The sequence below is a fragment of the Panulirus ornatus genome, chromosome 1, assembly GCF_036320965.1.
Source record: "Panulirus ornatus isolate Po-2019 chromosome 1, ASM3632096v1, whole genome shotgun sequence".
NCBI lineage: Eukaryota > Metazoa > Arthropoda > Malacostraca > Decapoda > Palinuridae > Panulirus > Panulirus ornatus.
This window is the reverse complement of record NC_092224.1, coordinates 69,049,520-69,069,955: the sequence shown is the minus strand read 5'-3', so window position 1 is coordinate 69,069,955 and position 20,436 is coordinate 69,049,520. Positions and strand designations below refer to the sequence as shown.

Genomic DNA, 20,436 nt, shown 5'->3' with positions numbered 1-20,436 from the left:
AGCTCCAAAGCTTCGAAGTGTAAGGAAAGAAAAAGTTATCAAAACGGCCCGCCCTTGAGTTGCCAACGGCCGCACAGTAATCATGTGACAGCAGCTCGCCGAGTATTGCGTGGTCTACCTAGTGGTGGGAACAGACAAGCAGCCAGGTCTAGGGAGCAAAAAAACAACGTAACACCTACAGAAGAGGGAAAGTAAACCAACATTACGGCGTAGGGGAAAGAGGGTCAAGTTTTGAAGTTACCCTGGGTGAGTTTATAAGTCGGACGGCTTTCGACTCAACTCTAAGAATGGATGCAGAGCTAGAACCACCCCAGATGTGAGAGCAGAATTCCATACAAGGACGGATCAGTCCTCTGTATAAACAGAGCAAATGTTCAGAAGAAAAGACATTTCGACACCTAAACATGGCTCTCAGGTTCTTAGAGGTAGAATTAGCTACTTCCGTAATGTGGGGTTTCCAAGATAGAGTAGATGTTACAGTAATGCCAAGTATGTTCACTGAGTTAAGGGGTGGAATTAGAAAGCCATCGAAGGAGAGACGAAAATTGTGAGGAATTTTCGATAGAGAGAAGGGCAGAAACTGAGTCTTGGAGGCATTAAACTTAACCAGATTTTGTCCAAGTCTGACTTTACTGAGTAAGTTGAGTCAAGACGAGATGCTGATCGAAAGAGAGACAAAGGAGCAGAATTGAATGATGTGGAGGAATGCAGTGATGAGTCGTTAGCGTATGAGTGCATTCGGTTATTAGTAGAAGAATGGAAATCGTTGATAAAAAAAAAAAAATGAGAAAAAGTGTAGGAAACAGTGCAAGACCTTTAGGGGCACCAGTGTCGATGAAAAAAAGGGGAAGAGGTTGATCCATCAACAACCACGGAATTAGATCGGCCAAAGAGGAAGCTATATATGAGAGAACAAAGCCAAAAAGAAGGTAGCTTACAGATGAGACTCCAATGCCACACTCTCAAAATCTTGGGCTATATCAACAGCAACGATATAGGATTCCCAATAATCTTTCAGGGATGATGACCAGACATTAGTAAGATGAGAAAGAATATCACCAGTGGATCTCACCTTACAGGAGCCACACTGGTGATCAGAGATAAGACTGTGAGATTCAAGATTCTTGAGGATGCGGGATTTTGAGAAGGGATTTAATGACTTTGGAAATAGAAGATATCAAAACTACAGGACGATAGCTTGAAGGGTAGAACGGGGATGGATGTCATCAGGTCCATAAGTCTTGCTTGTGTCCAGAGAAAGAAGCGCTTTTCGTTAAGTTCTAAACATGATTAAGGGAAGGGGCATAGGATTAGCAAGAGGAGCATCAGAGGGTGAAGGAATGGTAGTCATTCAAGGAAGAGACACAGAAGAAACCATCTATCATATATTCATATATGTGACAGATTGTTACTACACTGTACGTCACTCCTCTTTCATATTCTTTTCATTTTAATTACAGAACTTAGTGGCTACTAAACAACTCAGAAACAGAATCGTATTCAGCATGATGAAAGGTACCTACACTTAGGTCCTCAAGCAAATCTACTCCGACCATACAATCTGTGAGTTTCTGATCCCTTCCACCATCACCAACAGCCTCGAAAGGACCCAGTAGTTTGTTGCTCTTTGATTTCTATCACACTCACTGTACATGAGTAATAGCAGTTCCCAAAATAATCAATTTACGTAGAGTAACAAGGTAATAATCCTTCTCTTACCTACCATCACTGTTAATGATAGGTTCTACGATCTTGATCACCCCTCCCCCACCACACACACACACACACACACTGCTATGACTATCCACCATCTGAGGTATTGATTTCCTTTATACTGTCATCAACTTCTTGTCTCGAGCAGTTAACTGGGGCAAGTGGACCAATGCATGTTGAGTCAATACGTCTCAGTCAGCTGCGACAGAGGTCAGGGAGCGGAACTCGCTCTCTCTCTTTTTCTCTTTGACCTGCCCCTCGACTCCCGTTGCTCACCGCCCGCGTCGGTGAAGACCTCACTACCCGTGGTAGAGTGGAGCGACGCAGGCGGGAAGCCGCGCAGGACCAACCACAGCTGAGGGGACTGACCTCATCTCCGCCCAGGGTGACAACAGAGGCAGTGGAGGGAGCCTGGAGGATCGTGAACAACTCACTGGAGGTATATTGTCTGAGTGAAGATGGAGGCGGCGGGGAAGACCAAAGGGACTGGAGGGATGTATAGTGATGGCTGAAATGGTGGAGAGACCCACAGCGACTGTGGTAGAGTGCCAGTGGTCACACATACGATGGAGGTAACCCGAGTGATCAGACAGACAGTGGAGGTGGCCAGAGTAATTGTCAGTAAATAGTAATTCTCTTAATGATTACAACAGATGTATCTTACTAATTACAACAGAAGGTTCAGATGTATCTTACTAATTACAACCGAAGGTTCAGATGATAATTAAGCAATATGAGGAAAGGCTTTTGAAGACTAGGGACTGTCCACTCCATGTCGTGTCTCATGACACTCGTAATGTGTTTTATACATTCGGATCCCCTGATAGACGGAAGTGAACTCCATTAATAGGATTCCATCTGGCTATTGATTGTCTATTGTTGTTGTTGTTGTCAGCAGTCCTGGTGGTGATGATGATATATGTTTCTCAGAGATGACGCTGACCCAGGCAGACGGGGACATATTGCCTCATTTTACCTCATGATCGCTGACCTGTTGAGGGGAGGTCATGGGTCTCTCACACATGGAGCACGTCACACACACACACACACACACACACACACACACACACACACACGTCGGTGGTGTGGGGGCACTGAGTGCTGGCGCTTGTGCTGAAGTTCCCGAATATTTCTGCCAATATTCTTTCAGTAAAACAGAAAGGTATCTCCGTCCACAGCTGTAAATCATATTAGTCGCCGATGTAAATCACCCCATTCCACAGGTGTAAATCATCCCAGTCCGCCGGTGTAAATCATCCCAGTCAGCCGGTGTAAATCATCCCAGTCCGCCGGTGTAAATCATCCCAGTCAGCCGGTGTAAATCATCCCAGTCAGCCGGTGTAAATCATCCCAGTCAGCCGGTGTAAATCATCCCAGTCCGCAGGTGTAAATCATCCCAGTCCGCAGGTGTAAATCATCCCAGTCCGCCGGTGTAAATCATCCCAGTCAGCCGGTGTAAATCATCCCAGTCAGACGGTGTAAATCATCCCAGTCCGCCGGTGTAAATCATCCCAGTCCGCAGGTGTAAATCTTTGATACACGTATTATTTACGTGTAAATTTACAAATGTCACCACTTTTTTTCTTAACAGGTCAGCAAGATTCTCTTATATAAACGTAACTCTTAATACATCACAAACATCATATTTCCACATCGAAAAATCTCTAATCAGAATGGAGGTCTCTTACCAGAACTGGCATGGTGAACTTACTCACAGATGCCCAAATGTCTATCAATATACGTATCTATCTACCCATCTATCATCTTGATCTCCCCCGCCCATGTACACGGGGGTAGACTAAGTGGGTCTATCTACCCATCTATCATCTTGATCTTCTGCTCATGTACACGGGGGGTAGATCAAGTGGGTCTATCTACCCATCTATCATCTTGATCTTCTTGCTCATGTACATTGGGGTAGACCAAGTGGGTCTATCTACCCATCTATCATCTTGATCTTCTTGCCCATGTACACGGGGTTAGACCAAGTGGGTCTATCTACCCATCTATCATCTTGATCTTCTTGCCCATGTACACTGGGGTAGACCAAGTGGGTCTATCTACCCATCTATCATCTTGATCTTCTTGCCCATGTACACTGGGGTAGACCAAGTGGGTCTATCTACCCATCTATTATCTTGATCTTGCCCATGTACACGGGGTTAGACCAGGTGGGTCTATCTACCCATCTATCATCTTGATCTTCTTGCCCATGTACACTGGGGTAGACCAAGTGGGTCTATCTACCCATCTATTATCTTGATCTTCTTGCCCATGTACACGGTGGTAGACCAAGTGGGTCTATCTACCCATCTATCATCTTGATCTTCTTGCCCATGTACACGGTGGTAGACCAAGTGGGTTAGAACACCTCTTACGCTGGCAACAAGGTAGAGTGGCTTCGCCTCCCGCGGCTTCGCTCTCTGGAATGACATCTTCCAACTGGAAGATATAAAATCCTCCTCAGTGTAGACTTGCTGCCACTGCGGTACCTCAAGATGATGACACTTATGCTGCCAGCTTGTCAACCAGAACACACACACACACACACACACACACACACACACACACACACACACGCACGCACACACACACAACACACACACACACACAACACACACACACATACACACACACACATACACACACACACACACACACACACACACACACACACACACAGAGTCGATCAGCATCGGCACACTTCATCTTAATACTGAAAGGCTTCCGACACTGCACAAAAGGCTCCAGAAACTATATAAAGGCTTCCGGCACTGTATAAGGGCTTCCAACACTATAAAGGCTTCTGAAACTGTATAAAGGCATCCGACACCGTGTAAAGGCATCCGACACCGTATAAAGGCTCCCAACACTGCATAAAGGCTTTCGATACTGTACAAAGACTGCCAACAATAAAAAAGGCTTCTGACTGAGTGAAGGCTCCCGACACTATATGAAGGTTTCTAACTCTATAAAGGATTCCGACACTGTAAAGGTTCCAACACTCTATAAAGACTCGCAACACTGTATGCAGACTTCCGACACTGTACAAAAGGATTCCCGAAACTATTCAACGGCTCCTGACACTGCTCAAGGCTAACAACACCATAAAAGCTTCCGAAACTGTATAAAGGCTTCTGAGACTGTATAAAGATTCCCGACACTGTTTAAAGGCTACCGACACTCCGAAGGCTTTCAACACTATATAAAGACTTCATACACTGTCTAAAAGCTTCCAACACCATAAAAGCTTCCGACACTGTATAAAGGCTTCTAACTCTATAAAGGCTTCTGAAACTGCACAAAGGCTTCCGAAACTGTATAAAGAGATCCAACACTATAAAGGCTTCCGACACTGTATACAGGCTTCCACCACTCTAAAGGCTTCCAGCACTATAAAGGATTCCAACACTATAAAAGCTCTCAACAACAGTCTGTATAAAGGCATCTAACTCTAAAATGGCTTCCAACACTGTATAAAAACTTCAAACACTATAAGGGTTTCCGACACTGTATAAAGACTCTCAACACTTTATAAAGGCGTTCAGCAAAGTATAAAGGCTCCCAACACAGTATAAATCTTCCAACACTATAAAAGCTTCCGACATTGTATAAAGGCTTGCACCAAAGTCCTCCGACACTGTATAAAGGCTTCTGGCACTGCTTAAAAGGCTTCAAACACTTATAAAGGCTTCCGACACTCTATAAAGGCTTCCGACACTGTATAAAGGCTCCCGGCACAATATAAGAGCTCCTGAAACTATATAATGGTTTCCGACCCTCTATAAAGGCTTCCAATACTGTATAAAGCTCTCGACACTATATAAAGGCTTCCAACACTGTATGAATGATTCCGACACTGTACACGATGCTTATCATAGTGTCACCTCTGAATGACGCTGACCCCGCGAGCATCACGGACAACGAAACTGGAAACAGCGAACAAAAATGTGAGGACTCTGAAATAGATAGTAGCTCTTGCTCCCTAAGATTACCTCCTGTCTATCGAGAGTTTTAGGTCTCTGATATTAAATGATTCACTCGATTTCCTCAGCTTCACCGACGTCCATTTGGAAATTCACGCCCTCAAAGATCCCTCAATATTCAATTTGATTATCCTCCTGCCAGTGGGCCTCAAACCAGCCATGATCCTCCTACCAGTGGGCCCCAGACCAGCCATTATCCTCGAACCAGTGGGTCTTAGAGCAGGCATTATCCCCCTTGGTAATGGGACCCATACTAGCAATAATCCTCCCGCCAGTGGGCCCCAGACCAGCCATGATCCTCCCGCCAGTGGGCCCCAGACCAGCCATGATCCTCCCGCCAGTGGGCTCCAGACCAGCCATGATCCTCCCGCCAGCGGGCCCCAGACCAGCCATGATCCTCCCGCCAGCGGGCCCCAGACCAGCCATGATCCTCCCGCCAGCGGGCCTCAAACCAACCCGCTAAATGCTCTCTCACGTCCTCCCTCAGCGTACATTGGATACTCACATAATAGGGAGCAATGAGAAGGAGAGTGAAGTATCGTGTTGTGATGTGATCTAATCTCCTAACGTCTATCAAAACTTGTACTTCGATCATTTAAATTGATTTTGTCATAAGGATCCTAATGATCCATTCGCTTCAGACGAGCATACACCCAACACATATTCCTTACCCGCAAACTTATGACCCTCATACTCTTCACCCGCATACGCTTGACCTTATACTCCTGACCCGCATTCGCTAGATCCACATACCCCTGACCCACACACTCCTGACCCACGCACTCCTGACCCACACACTCCTGACCCACGCACTCCTGACCCACGCACTCCTGACCCACGCACTCCTGACCCACACACTCCTGACCCACGCACTCCTGACCCACGCACTCCTGATCCACGCACTCCTGACCCACACACTCCTGACCCACGCACTCCTGACCCACGCACTCCTGACCCACGCACTCCTGATCCACGCACTCCTGACCCACGCACTCCTGATCCACACACTCCTGACCCACACACTCCTGACCCACACACTCCTGACCCACGCACTCCTGACCCACGCACTCCTGACCCACGCACTCCTGACCCACGCACTCCTGACCCACGCACTCCTGACCCACGCACTCCTGACCCACGCACTCCTGACCCACGCACTCCTGACCCACACACTCCTGACCCACACACTCCTGACCCACACACTCCTGATCCACACACTCCTGACCCACACACTCCTGACCCACGCACTCCTGACCCACGCACTCCTGATCCACACACTCCTGACCCACACACTCCTGACCCACACACTCCTGACCCACACACTCCTGACCCACGCACTCCTGACCCACGCACTCCTGATCCACGCACTCCTGACCCACACACTCCTGACCCACGCACTCCTGACCCACGCACTCCTGATCCACGCACTCCTGACCCACGCACTCCTGATCCACGCACTCCTGACCCACACACTACTAACTAACCCGCATTCTCTTGACCCGCACACTCCTGACCCACGCACTCGACCCACACACTACTAACCCGCATTTTCTTGACCCGCACACTTCTGACCCGAACACTCCTGACCCCATACACTCCTGACCCACACACTCCTGATCCACGCACTCCTGATCCACGCACTCCTGACCCACACACTCTTGACCCACGCACTCCTGACCCACGCACTCCTGACCCACGCACTCCTGATCTACGCACTCCTGACCCACACACTACTAACCCGCATTCTCTTGACCCACGCACTCCTGACCCACGCACTCCTGACCCACAATAGTAATCGAGTGGTTATCCCCCTGAGTACGCCGGGACGACCCTTATGTACAACGGTACGACCCTTGACCTTGAACGATGCCACGACCTTTGACATCAAAGGTCACGCTAACATACACAAGGGTCGTACTGTTATACTGCAGGAGAGATCATCGTACTGGGGGAGCTAATCTAACCTGGCGTGTCCACACTGAGCCCTGTGGTCTGCGGTAGAACTGGAGAAATTTTTTTATTTTCTACTCTTTTGATTCATAAGTTACACCTGTAGTGATCTTTGTGTGTTGCGTGGGCAGGGGCGGCGAGGCAACGGAGGGCGCGGCGAGGCCACAGAGGGCGCAGCGAGGCCACGGAGGGCGCAGCGAGGCCACGGAGGGCGCAGCGAGGCCACGGAGGGCGAAGCGATGATGCTGGTCGCCACCGTGAGGGCCGGCGGCAGGGTGAGGGCCACCTGCCCTAAGACGACCCTCTGTCATGGAGACACAGTCCACACAGCTGGGGTCCAGCTCCCCGCCGCAGATGGTGGGCAGGGTGAGGGTCGGCCCAGGTCTCCTCTCCTCCTGATCCACCTCCTCCTTCTCCTCCTGCTGACCATCCAGACACACGCTCAAGACAGTAAGTTACTCCACGGAGAGAGAGAGAGAGAGAGAGAGAGAGAGAGAGAGAGAGAGAGAGAGAGAGAGAGAGAGAGAGAGAGAGAGAGAGAGAGAGAGAGAGAGAGAGAGAGAGAGAGAGAGACGTAACCTATAAAGAAGAGATTTTTGCATCTTAAAAAGTCAATTTGATTACTTTTTCCCCTCCGTGTAACTTACTCATAAGAGTCACCCCATGAATTAACACACACTACGTTGTAATGAGAGTACACATGACGGCTCTTTTATATCCAGACTCACGCCATCCAGCTCCTCACCTCTGCCAGTCTGGCCTCAATGCTCCACCCACTTGCCCGGCGTCACACTGTGGGTACACATGGCTATAGATATATACTTGCTTCTCTGCTACCACGAAGTGGCGGCTGGTGCATAACTTCTGCCATTAGGTAGATCACTCAATACTGCGTCGCATGATTACTTGATGGCCCTTGCTAACCCAAGAGCGAGCCACTGTGATATTTCTCTCTCTCTCTCTCTCTCTCTCTCTCTCTCTCTCTCTCTCTCTCTCTCTCTCTCTCTCTCTCTCTCTCTCTCTCTCTCTCTCTCTACACCGTCAACCTTGGAACTCCTTTATCTTCGCACGCCTTCGACCTGACCATGTACAAAGGAGGTGGTTTTCCGTTTTCTTCATGATTTCCATCCTCTTCCCGCCTTGCTTCTCTTTCTCTTTCATTTTTCGTGGTTCAGTTACCTTTCGGCCTCAATGAGGACGTTTCCCCGTGACTTGAGGCCTTTATCATGTCATGGTGCACAGACAATGAACCAATTCAGGTCCAGCATCTCTAGAAAATCTACAAATGTTTGTTTATATATATATATATATATATATATATATATATATATATATTATTTTGCTTTGTCGCTGTCTCCCGCGTTTGCGAGGTAGCGCAAGGAAACAGACGAAAGAAATGGCCCAAACCACCCACATACACACGTATATACATACACGTCCACACACGCAATATACATACCTATACATCTCAATGTACACATATATATACACACACAGACATATACATATATACACATGTACATAATTCATACTGTCTGCCTTTATTTATTCCCATCGCCACCTCGCCACACATGGAATAACATCCCCGTCCCCACTCATGTGTGCGAGGTAGCGCTAGGAAAAGACAACAAAGGCCCCATTCGTTCACACTCAGTCTCTAGCTGTCATGTAATAATGCACCGAAACCACAGCTCCCTTTCCACATCCAGGCCCCACACAACTTTCCATGGTTTACCCCAGACGCTTCACATGCCCTGATTCAATCCATTGACAGCACGTCGACCCCGGTATACCACATCGATCCAATTCACTCTATTCCTTGCCCGCCTTTCACCCTCCTGCATGTTCAGGCCCCGATCACACAAAATCTTTTTCACTCCATCTTTCCACCTCCAATTTGGTCTCCCACTTCTCCTCGTTCCCTCCACCTCGACACATATATCCTCTTGGTCAATCTTTCCTCACTCATTCTCTCCATGTGCCCAAACCATTTCAAAACACCCTCTTCTGCTCTCTCAACCACGCTATTTTTATTTCCACACATCTCTCTTACCCTTACATTACTTACTCGATCAAACCAAATCACACCACATATTGTCCTCAAACGTCTCATTTCCAGCACATCCACCCTCCTGCGCACAACTCTATCCATAGCCCACGCCTCGCAACCATACAACATTGTTGGAACCACTATTCCTTCAAACATACCCATTTTTGCTTTCCGAGATAATGTTCTCGACTTCCACACATTCTTCAAGGCTCCCAGGATTTTCGCCTCCTCCCCCACCTTATGATTTACTTCCGCTTCCATGGTTCCATCCGCTGCCAGATCCACTCCCAGATATCTAAAACACTTTACTTCCTCCAGTTTTTCTCCGTTCAAACTTACCTCCCAATTGACTTGACCCTCAACCTTACTGTACCTAATAACCTTGCTCTTATTCACATTTACTCTTAACTTTCTTCTTTCACACACTTTACCAAACTCAGTCACCAGCTTCTGCAGTTTCTCACATGTATCAGCCACCAGCGCTGTATCATCAGCGAACAACAACTGACTCACTTCCCAAGCTCTCTCATCCCCAACAGACTGCATACTTGCCCCTCTTTCCAAAACTCTTGCATTCACCTCCCTAATAACCCCATCCATAAACAAATTAAACAACCATGGAGACATCACACACCCCTGCCGCAAACCTACATTCACTGAGAACCAATCACTTTCCTCTCTTCCTACACGTACACATGCCTTACATCCTCGATAAAAACTTTTCACTGCTTCTAACAACTTGCCTCCCACACCATATATTCTTAGTACCTTCCACAGAGCATCTCTATCAACTCTATCATGTGCCTTCTCCAGATCCATAAATGCTACATACAAATCCATTTGCTTTTCTAAGTATTTCTACATACATTCTTCAAAGCAAACACCTGATCCACACATCCTCTACCACTTCTGAAACCACACTGCTCTTCCCCAATCTGATGCTTTGTACATGCCTTCATCCTCTCAATCAATAACCTCCCAAGCAATTTACCAGGAATACTCAACAAACTTATACCTTTGTAATTTGAGCACTCACTCTTATCCCCTTTGCCTTTGTACAATGGCACTATGCAAGCATTCCGCCAATCCTCAGGCACCTCACCATGAATCATACATACATTAAATAACCTTACCAACCAGTCAACAATACAGTCACCCCCTTTTTTAATAAATTCCACTGCAATACCATCCAAACCTGCTGCCTTGCCGGCTCTCATCTTCCGCAAAGCTTTTACTACCTCTACTCTGTTTACCAAATCATTTTCCCTAACCCTCTCACTTTGCACACCACCTCGACCAAAACACCCTATATCTGCCACTCACTCTCTCTCTCTCTCTCTCTCTCTCTCTCTCTCTATATATATATATATATATATATATATATATATATATATATATATATATGTTACGGGCGAGGGCCGGGGGCCCAAAAGGCAATATCAAGTCTATTCCTCCATTTGCGCAGCTTCTGCCATTCTATTGACAGGAATAACGCGAAGAGAATTGTGCCTTTTCACTCAGTTGTGGCAAATGTCAAAGAATATACCATTATGAAACACAACTTCAGTAGTAATTGCAACATCAGTCTAAGCAAGTACAAACTAGAGCCTTACATGAACAAAAGAATTGTCATCTGCAAATTTGTTAGTTAATCCAAAACCTAACATTTAACTATGATCACCCGACGCTTGCCTGTGGCCATCTGACTTTACATATATATATATATATATATATATATATATATATATATATATATATATATATATATATATATATATATATGTCGCCTTCTACGACACGCAGGGAATACGTGGGAAGTATTCTTTCTCCACTATCCCCAGGGATATATATATATATATATATATATATATATATATATATATATATATATATATATATATATATATATATTAGAAAGGATCACAATTTTGCGCGTGATCAAGTATATTACCACGAGTCCACTGGGTAAATGAAACACGATAAGTTCCCAAGTGCACTTTCGTGTAATAATCACGTCATCAGGGGAGACACAAGAGAGAAATGTAACAGTCAGTTGATATACAACGAAGAGACGTAGTTAGGACGCCATTTGGTAAACATGCGATTGTCCAATACAGACAACGAGCGTATCATAAACTTATTATGTGGACAAGAAGGTGAATTGTTTATGATTTTTATCAACAATAAAGTTATCTAATTTGTACAGACCATCACTGATATTAAGATTATAATTCTTTGTGTATCTAATGATAGAATATTCAATGATATTTCTCATGGTACTGGAGTTAGAGTTAATAGTTGAGATGGCATTATTTCAGTCAATACAATGTTCATAGTTTTTGACGTGATTAAACAAGGCATTTGATTCTTGTCCCGTTCTTATGCTATATTTATGTTGCTTAACATTAAAGGATTTAAGCAACATGGGAAGTAAGTAAACTATTATTAAAAGGGAAACTAAAAGATTCTTGGTGTCAATGGGAGGTTTGGGCTCAACTCTATAAAATGATTTCTTTGCTAACTTAAGGGATTAATCAATGAAAGTTCTAAGGTACTTTAACTTAGATGCAATAGAATATATCTTCTCAAACTCATCATCAATATACTCTGGACTGCAAATACGTAATGCCCAAAGGAACATAGATGGAAATGATGATAATTTAACTCTCATGTTGGTGCGTTAAGCAACATGAATATAGTATAAAAATGAGACAAGAATCAAATGCCTTGTTTAATCACGTTAAAAACTGATCATTGCAATGACTGGAGTATTGCCATCTTAGTTATTAACTTTAACTCCAGTACCACCAGAAATATCACTGAATATATATATATATATATATATATATATATATATATATATATATATATATATATATATATATATATATATATATATATATATCATACAAACCTCTCCAACAGCCAGGATCGAACTGGGTTCGATCCTGGCTGTTGGAGGTTTGTGTGTTCTGTGAGGGTGCGCGTTCATATGCACTTTGTTCGTATATATATATATATATATATATATATATATATATATATATATATATATATATATATATATATATATGAATGTATATGAATGTATATTAGGAGGGTAGTACTTCCCCGTGGGGCTGCTGTCTACAACCTACTAACACGGAGAGTGTAAAGTGTTTCTAAGTATGACTTCATCACTCCTTTGCTACTTAAATCAGCCACTTCTAAAGTGGATGAATGCAAATAACCAGCAGCTGAAGCATTTCAATCTGAGAGGATCGTAAAAAAAGAAGAACGCTGTGCCGTGGGTGTTGACAAAATAAAATATGTTCATGCATGGGTGTAAAATCATAATACCTAATCTTGTCCCCCGTTGTCCCTCCAGATTCCACGAAGGTGATAGCCAAGTTCCAGACCAATGGCCGGGTCAGCAAGAACTCGTGGCTGAAATACCTGGGCGAGGTGCCCGAGCTCACCCAGGCCACCTTCTGCTTCAGCATCTGGCTAAAACGGTCGCGCGACAGCAACACCGTCATCTCGTACGCTGTGCCAGACTACCCTGACGAAGTGCGCTTCGGTAAGAGAGTCACTCGTAACCTGTCTGAAGGAACGGCTAACGCTCAGCGATAGTCGGTGTCTCGATGGGACTAAAGAAGTGAGCGAGAGTCTGGTTGAATTTTGAGATAGCCCCGGGTATAGACACTGGGGAAATAAGTTATGATTTATCCAAAGCAAGTGATACCCAGGTAGAAAAGGATGGATGCTTCTGTTGATTTGTTTCTGTAATGTACCAGGACATAGTTGGCCAGCTTAGTGATAATGGATGTAGAAGAAAGAGTGAGTAAGCTTAGAAGGAGAGTCTGGATGGAGAGGCAAATTCGTAAGCAAGTAAGTGACTGCAGTCCTCAGGGTGTTGATGATGCAGCTGACGAAGAGTGAACGCAATGGTTTGCATGGTGATGGAAGCAGCATGAGGGGAGGTGTATATGGAGTCAAAGGAAAGATCAGTGTTGAAGCTGAACCACTAAATATAAGCATTGAAATAAGTATAAGAATCTTCTCACGTCTGTGTCTCATGGTGCTGAAGAAATAATCAGTAAGGAAACCACTGCTCCAGCGGTGTCTGAGCCACGACCAATCACCGTCGACTGGCCCAGTGCCCTGCATGACACCACCCCCACTAACCCCAGCAACACCTCATCCGTGTTCCCTCCACGAATCAAGACCCCTTCAACATCGCCTCATCCGGTGCTCGGAACGAGTGAAAACAACAGACACGACACCCATGGTACACCGCATGAGGCACGTCCCCCTACCTACACACTCACACGCACACACACACACAAGAAAGACAGACTTATGCTGTGTTCAGCAAGAACTACAACACTACCAGTGACTCAGACCCTGCATAACACGAGTCACGACCCACAAAAGTGACTGGTGCTGTATCCTTACATGAACCCCAACCGCAATAGCGACCCCCTCTGCTGCCCTACACGAGCCACGGCCCAAACAACGACTCAACCATGGACGACGACGGCTCAGCCAGTACCCTGCACGACCCACGACCACACAACAATGATTCAACCAGTACACTGTACGCTGTATGATTCAACCAGTCCACTGTACGTTGTACGGTTCAACCAGTCCACTGTACGTTGTGATTCAACCAGTACACTGTACGTTGTATGATTCAACCAGTACACTGTACGTTGTACGGTTCAACCAGTCCACTGTACGTTGTATGATTCAACCAGTACACTGTATGCTGTATGATTCAACCAGTACACTGTACGTCGTCTCGACAACTTTTCCTCTCACGTCTTATGTAAAACCACCGTCACAAAGAGCCTCGAAAAGACCCAAACCTAACGGTCTGTTCCTTTATACTTCCTCCGTATTCCCTTGTAAGTCTCGGCCTTACCAGTGACCACCAGTTCGCTTCTGTCCTCGGGTAAATCAAATGAATAGATCTTCCTTCAGCCGAGTGGCTGCAGACGAGAGAAAGACACAATTAAATTCTGGCATGCCGACTGCCACCTAGTCACAAGCAAGTTTATCCGCTCGCGAGAACAGTGGCCATGATTAGACACCTGTAGAACGCAGAGAGAGAGAGAGAGAGAGAGAGAGAGAGAGAGAGAGAGAGAGAGAGAGAGCGTCGTACACAAAGGGATGGTTGATTAGAAGTTAAAGCGGTCTCGTCTCTTAGGAACTGGTTGCATCAAAGCATGCTTCCAAGAGGAAGGGAAAGTCTGGGTTCTTAGAGGCGAGCAAGGATCAGAGCTAGCTTAGAGACACACTCTCTTTGAGATTCGGAGTGGGGACAGAGGATTCGTAACGAAAAAAAAAAAAAATGAATGACAGGAAAACAAAGGACCTTAAAAAGTGGCTTTATCAGTTGGGGAGTTAGCGATAGGTTGATCAGGTCGGATGAGAGGAGACAAGGGTAAATTACAGAAGTTACTGGAGATGCTTTAGGCTAAGAATTAGAGATTTGCCTGTAGAAAGCGATTCAAAATACTCTCTTTGATGAAGGCAAGCTTGACTTTAAAAAGGACAACTCTGCATGCAGCGATTCCAAGGAGAAATGAAAGCGGAGTGGTTTTCAGTGGAAGGGAAGAGTTTCAGGACCCGATATGCTTTGTCTATGAAGCTACAGAGGCACCACAGCAAGAGCGATCAAACCACAGTTGGGTGAAAGAAAGATTCGGTTGACGACACGGAGGATTCCATCCCAGCCGAGATAACCTCTGTTACACGTTCAGCACAGCATGAGACATCCCGGCCACCGAAGCAGTACCCATCCCAGGGAAAGTCGGTAAAGAAGTCACGAAGAGATGACCACTGAGCTCTCCCAGAGTGTCAAAGTTGGCGTTTTCCGGGGTAGACAGAGGATGGTCATGCCCAACTAGAAGACAAAAGTAAGAGCGGAGTCGGAGCGTCCTATGGGATCAGAAATGTGTATCTGTAGCGATGGGGGATAGAGAGATCGAGAGAATTGGATGAATGGTCGTGACTGTCGAGAAAACCTGTAAGGCGTTTGATTACCTGTTTCAGATCATGGTGAGGAGTGTGAAAGGTAGTGTATGCAACGTGTTGCTAACTGTTGTTAAGAGACGGAGAGGGTATAAGTTATGGAGAGCATGGCACCAACCCAACGTGTAATAGTACTTGCCATGACAAAGTGCAATACATCATTTTAAAATCACTTGCCTTACTCCCACTCACTGGCCTCCTACGCTAAATACCAATCATGATGTAAACCAAGATCCTTTTGGTGACAGTATTAAATGTGTTTCTACCGTGCGACTCCATCACGCTGATGTCAGAGAACACAGGAAGGAGAGAGAGAACTTTTGGTCCATTCAGACTCGTGTCATGTGTGTAAGTAGACCGTAACTGCCATGTTTATATTTCAGCTGTGAGTTTCGATTATCAGATGATCATCTTCCGGTGTTGTGATGGGCGGTGGAAGCTGAACATACGAGAGAAAGTTTTCCTCCGCGAGTGGATGTCAGTGTGCCTGGCGGTGGACCTGGTGGAGCAGAAGTGGAAGGCAGCAACCAATGGAAAGGTCAGATATGGTGGTTACGCCAACCGTCCACTTTCACCAATCAGGATCCGTGAGGGAGGGAACTTGATCATAGGCCAAGACCAGGACAGTTTCGACAAGGACTTCAACGCGTACGAGAGTCTGTGTGGCTCCCTGACGAACCTGAGGATCTACGACACGCTCCTGACCACGAAGGAAATGATCAGCTTCACCACCTGTCGCAGCTTCACCCCTGAGAATCTCCCGATCTTGGATTTATCGAATGTTGAGGCAGAATTTGCACTTCGAAGTGTCGACATTGAAATCAGGAAGAATGAAGAATACTGCGACACTCAGAGGGAGTTCGATGCCATCTTCCCTGAGCTTCGTGAGTTCCAGGATGGGGCACGTCTGTGTCACGTCGTGGGAGGGGAGGTCAAGGTGCCGCAGAACGAGTACGAAAACGAACAGCTCTTTCAAAATGCGCTGGAGTATGTCAACGTCTGCGGCGAGGGTTATGCTGAGACATTCTGGCTGGGTGTGGCGGGCGATGTCGATACCCAGAACTGGACCCATTACAGAGACAACTCGCCCATTAATTACAAAAAGATCAACAGAGATTACGGCACGGTTATTGAGCACCCAGAAATCTGCATGGCATTCACTGGGAGTAAAGAAACCTCGCCATCCAACTATGGTGTGTGGACCCCTAGGGCATGTCACCTGGAGCTGTGCTCTGTCTGTAGTCTTGACAGAATCAAACTGATAAGAATGCGAGGGCTCTGCAGGCAATCCCATTTCGATCGCGACTATTTCCTTACGTATGAACGAGAGTCCCCGGCATTCGCTGGGGTCAAATATTCCCAGATCACAAAGAAACCACCAAATAGTGCTATATCAGATTCCGAGTATGGATTCTGGTTACTGAATCGCGCCGACAAGCCACAGGCTCTGGCCATCCTTGATATGAAATACCCATCCCATTACCCCATCGGTCGAAACACCTGGAGGGTGGACAACGACGTGTGTGGAAAGGAAGAGGTGAGCCTCTTCATGACCTCGTGTCTGGACAGACAGTTCTCCTGTGCCGACGGAACCTGCATCGACATCCAGCACCGGTGTGACCTGGAAGCCAACTGTCCGGACGAATCAGACGAAGTGAACTGCAAGTACATTAGGCTGCCCAAGGGCTATGACAACGCGAACGCCCCCTCACGCACTGATCAGAGCGGAGCCATCAAGATCTACCTCCAAATCGACTTACTGTCTTTACGGCACATTGATCTCTCCAACTTCAAATTCACCTGTGAATTGAACATGCATCTGCGGTGGACAGACAATCGTCTGGAGTACCTTCATCTGAATCATGACGAGACGCTTAACGTCGTCGACGAGGACAGCGAGTTGCCATGGATTCCGAAGCTCAACTTCCAAGGCGACGGCAACACGACGAGCACGGTGCACCAGCGACAACGGTTCATCAAGGTCCGCAGACTCTCCGACCCTCTCCCGGACAACGACGAAAATGAGAGTGAAGGTAAATTCAAACTCTTTCATAAACCATGCAAGACATCTCCTCAGCAACACATCTTCTTCCCTCAGCCACAAACTCCCAAACGTTACTTGAAGTCATGCTTGCTATATAATCTCCGTCTGCTGCACTGATGCATGCCAGCTACATCTGGTAGAGGCACGGGCTGCTCATGTCACTGCCATTATCCTGTATTCACTTTGGCTCGTCCTCTTCATAGTAATTCTCAGTATGGTACGTCTGTCCAAGGGTTACTCCCCCAGCAAAAATATTCATTGATTAAAGCTCTCTCTCTCTCTCTCTCTCTCTCTCTCTCTCTCTCTCTCTCTCTCTCTCTCTCTCTCTCTATGAACGCGCACTTTCATAAAACATACAAACCTCCAACAGCCAGGCTCGAACCCGGGACCCAGCGTGGCAGGCGGGAGCGTTAAAGCTAAGCTATGATCCTCCACTTCTGACACATCTACATTCTTTGTCAGCCCCTGACACATCTACATTCTTTGTCAACCTCTCGTCACTCATCCTCTCCTTATGTCCAAACCAATTCGGCATCCCGTCTGCAGCTCTCTCAACACCTTTTCCTTATACCACATCTCTTTCTTATCCTTAAAGTACTTAAACCACCTCACATTACATACTGTCCTCAAACAGTTCCTTTCCAACACATCCACCCTCTTCCGCACATCCTTATCTAATAGTTCATGTCTTGCATCCATACAGCATCAATGCGACTAATATACCTTCAAACATGCCCACTTTCGACCTCCGAGATAACGACTTCCCTTTCCAAACATTCCTCAGTGCTTCCAGATCCTTCGTCCTCTCTTCCTCCCTATGACTCACTTCCGCTACCATGGTTACATTCGCTGACATATTCACTCCAGTCTCTAAAATACTTCATTTCCTCCCTATTTTCTCCATTCAATTGAACTCACGCCCCAATTGTTGTCCCTCTGCCCTGGTAAACCTAATAACCTTGCTTTTATTCATCTTTGCTCTTGAAATCCTCCATTCACACACTCCCAAACTCTGAATTTGCCACCAGCTCTGTATCATCAGCAAACAACTTCCCAGGCCCAAATCAGATCCTTTCATTTTAAAGAATTGTTAACATGTGCAAGTTTGTGAGGTGAATCATGTCTATAGTGCATATGAACGCGCACTTTCCACAGAACACATAATCGTCTTCCATTGCTTCAAGTCGCTTCGTCCCTAAAACAAAGAAAAATAAAGACTTTTATAAAAACCAACTAAGGCTAAAAAAAAAATGAAGTTTTAGATCAAAAAGAAAACTATAGTTTGATTTCCATCTCTCGCATTTCTGAAGGTTTAGCCAAGCTCACTATCCTGTAGCTATTCCACTTAAACCACTAACTTTTTTGGATACATATCAAATAACCCGTGATGCACACTGTCTAGCACATAAGTTACGGTTTATGAATCGTGTAGTTTCAGGGCACTAATGTCTAATATATATGGAATCTGTGTCGTAGAAACTAATAAATAACGAACTCTTTTTGAGAAACAAGATCTAGTGTAGGAATCGTTTTCTAACAAGATACTGTACAAGAGACTTGAACACCATTCAGGATATGTAAGCTGTTTCGTCTTGTGATATCCATGATCCCAGGGACAGATCACCAGTCATTCCTCTCCTTCTCCTCAGATGAAATCTTCAGCGGCAAGTACAACAGTCTGGTGGAGTCCAAGAAACTGACGGTCATCTCCTCTTGTGACTTCAACTTGGGCAACTTCCCATTCGACAGGCAGACGTGCAGCATGGTTAGTGCCGCCACCCAACCACCAGGGGCGGGGAGAACTGTGGCACTGACCCGGTGCCACATCCCACCAGGAGCGGGGAGACCTGTGACACTGACCCGGTGCCACATCCCACCAGGGGCTGGGAGACCTGTGGCACTGACCTGGTGCTACACCCAAACTCTTTTCATTACCACGCAGCTCTCTCTTGCCCTTTTATTTCTCACTCAATCAAACCACCTCACACCACATATTGTCCTCTAACATTATATTTACAAATCCATCCTCCTCCACACATCCTCATCTATAGCCTATGCCTCACATCCATACAACAATGTTGGGAATACAATACCTTCAAACGTACCCATTTTCGCTTTTCAAGAAAACAATCTCTCTTTCCACACATTCTTCATTGTTCCCAGAACCTCCGCCCCCTCACCCACTCTATGGCTCACTTGCACCTCTCTGATTTCATTTGTTGCCAAGTCCACTCCCACGTATCTATAAAACCTTCATTTCCTTCAAATTTTCTTTATTCAAACTTACATCCCAACTAACCTGTCCTTCACCCTGATAAACCTAATGAACTTGTTTATAATTCACATTTACTCATAACTTTCTCCTTTCACACACTCTTCCAAACTCAGTCACTAACTTCTGCAGTTTCTCACTCGAATCTTCCAATTGTGCTGTGTCACCAGCAAACAACAGCTGACGTACTTCTAGCCGCCCCCCCCCCCCTCACCTACCTACAGACTGCATACTTGCCCTTCTCTCCAAGACTCTTGCATTTATCTCCCTCACCACTTCATCCATAAAGAAACTAAACAGCCATAATGACATCACACACACCTGCCGCAGACGAACCTCCACTTGGAAACACTCACTCTCTTCTCTTCCTACTTATACCCACGCCTTACACACTGGATGAAAG

General features: G+C 45.9%; 1 protein-coding gene and 1 long non-coding RNA gene across 2 annotated transcripts; both read left to right on the top strand.

Annotated features, from left to right (window-relative positions):
- The first annotated feature begins 1,938 nt into the window (after window positions 1–1,938).
- On the top strand, window positions 1,939–8,198 carry LOC139752270 (uncharacterized). Its single transcript, XR_011713533.1, has 2 exons — window positions 1,939–2,152; window positions 7,781–8,198. It is a non-coding gene; the product is annotated as an uncharacterized lncRNA (long non-coding RNA).
- A 7,913-nt stretch (window positions 8,199–16,111) lies between these two features.
- On the top strand, window positions 16,112–19,878 carry LOC139752139 (uncharacterized). Its single transcript, XM_071668103.1, has 2 exons — window positions 16,112–17,750; window positions 19,411–19,878. The coding sequence occupies exons 1-2, from the start codon at window positions 16,121–16,123 to the stop codon at window positions 19,764–19,766; spliced, it is 1,986 nt and encodes a 661-aa protein (XP_071524204.1). The 5' UTR covers window positions 16,112–16,120; the 3' UTR covers window positions 19,767–19,878.
- Window positions 19,879–20,436: the final 558 nt, after the last annotated feature.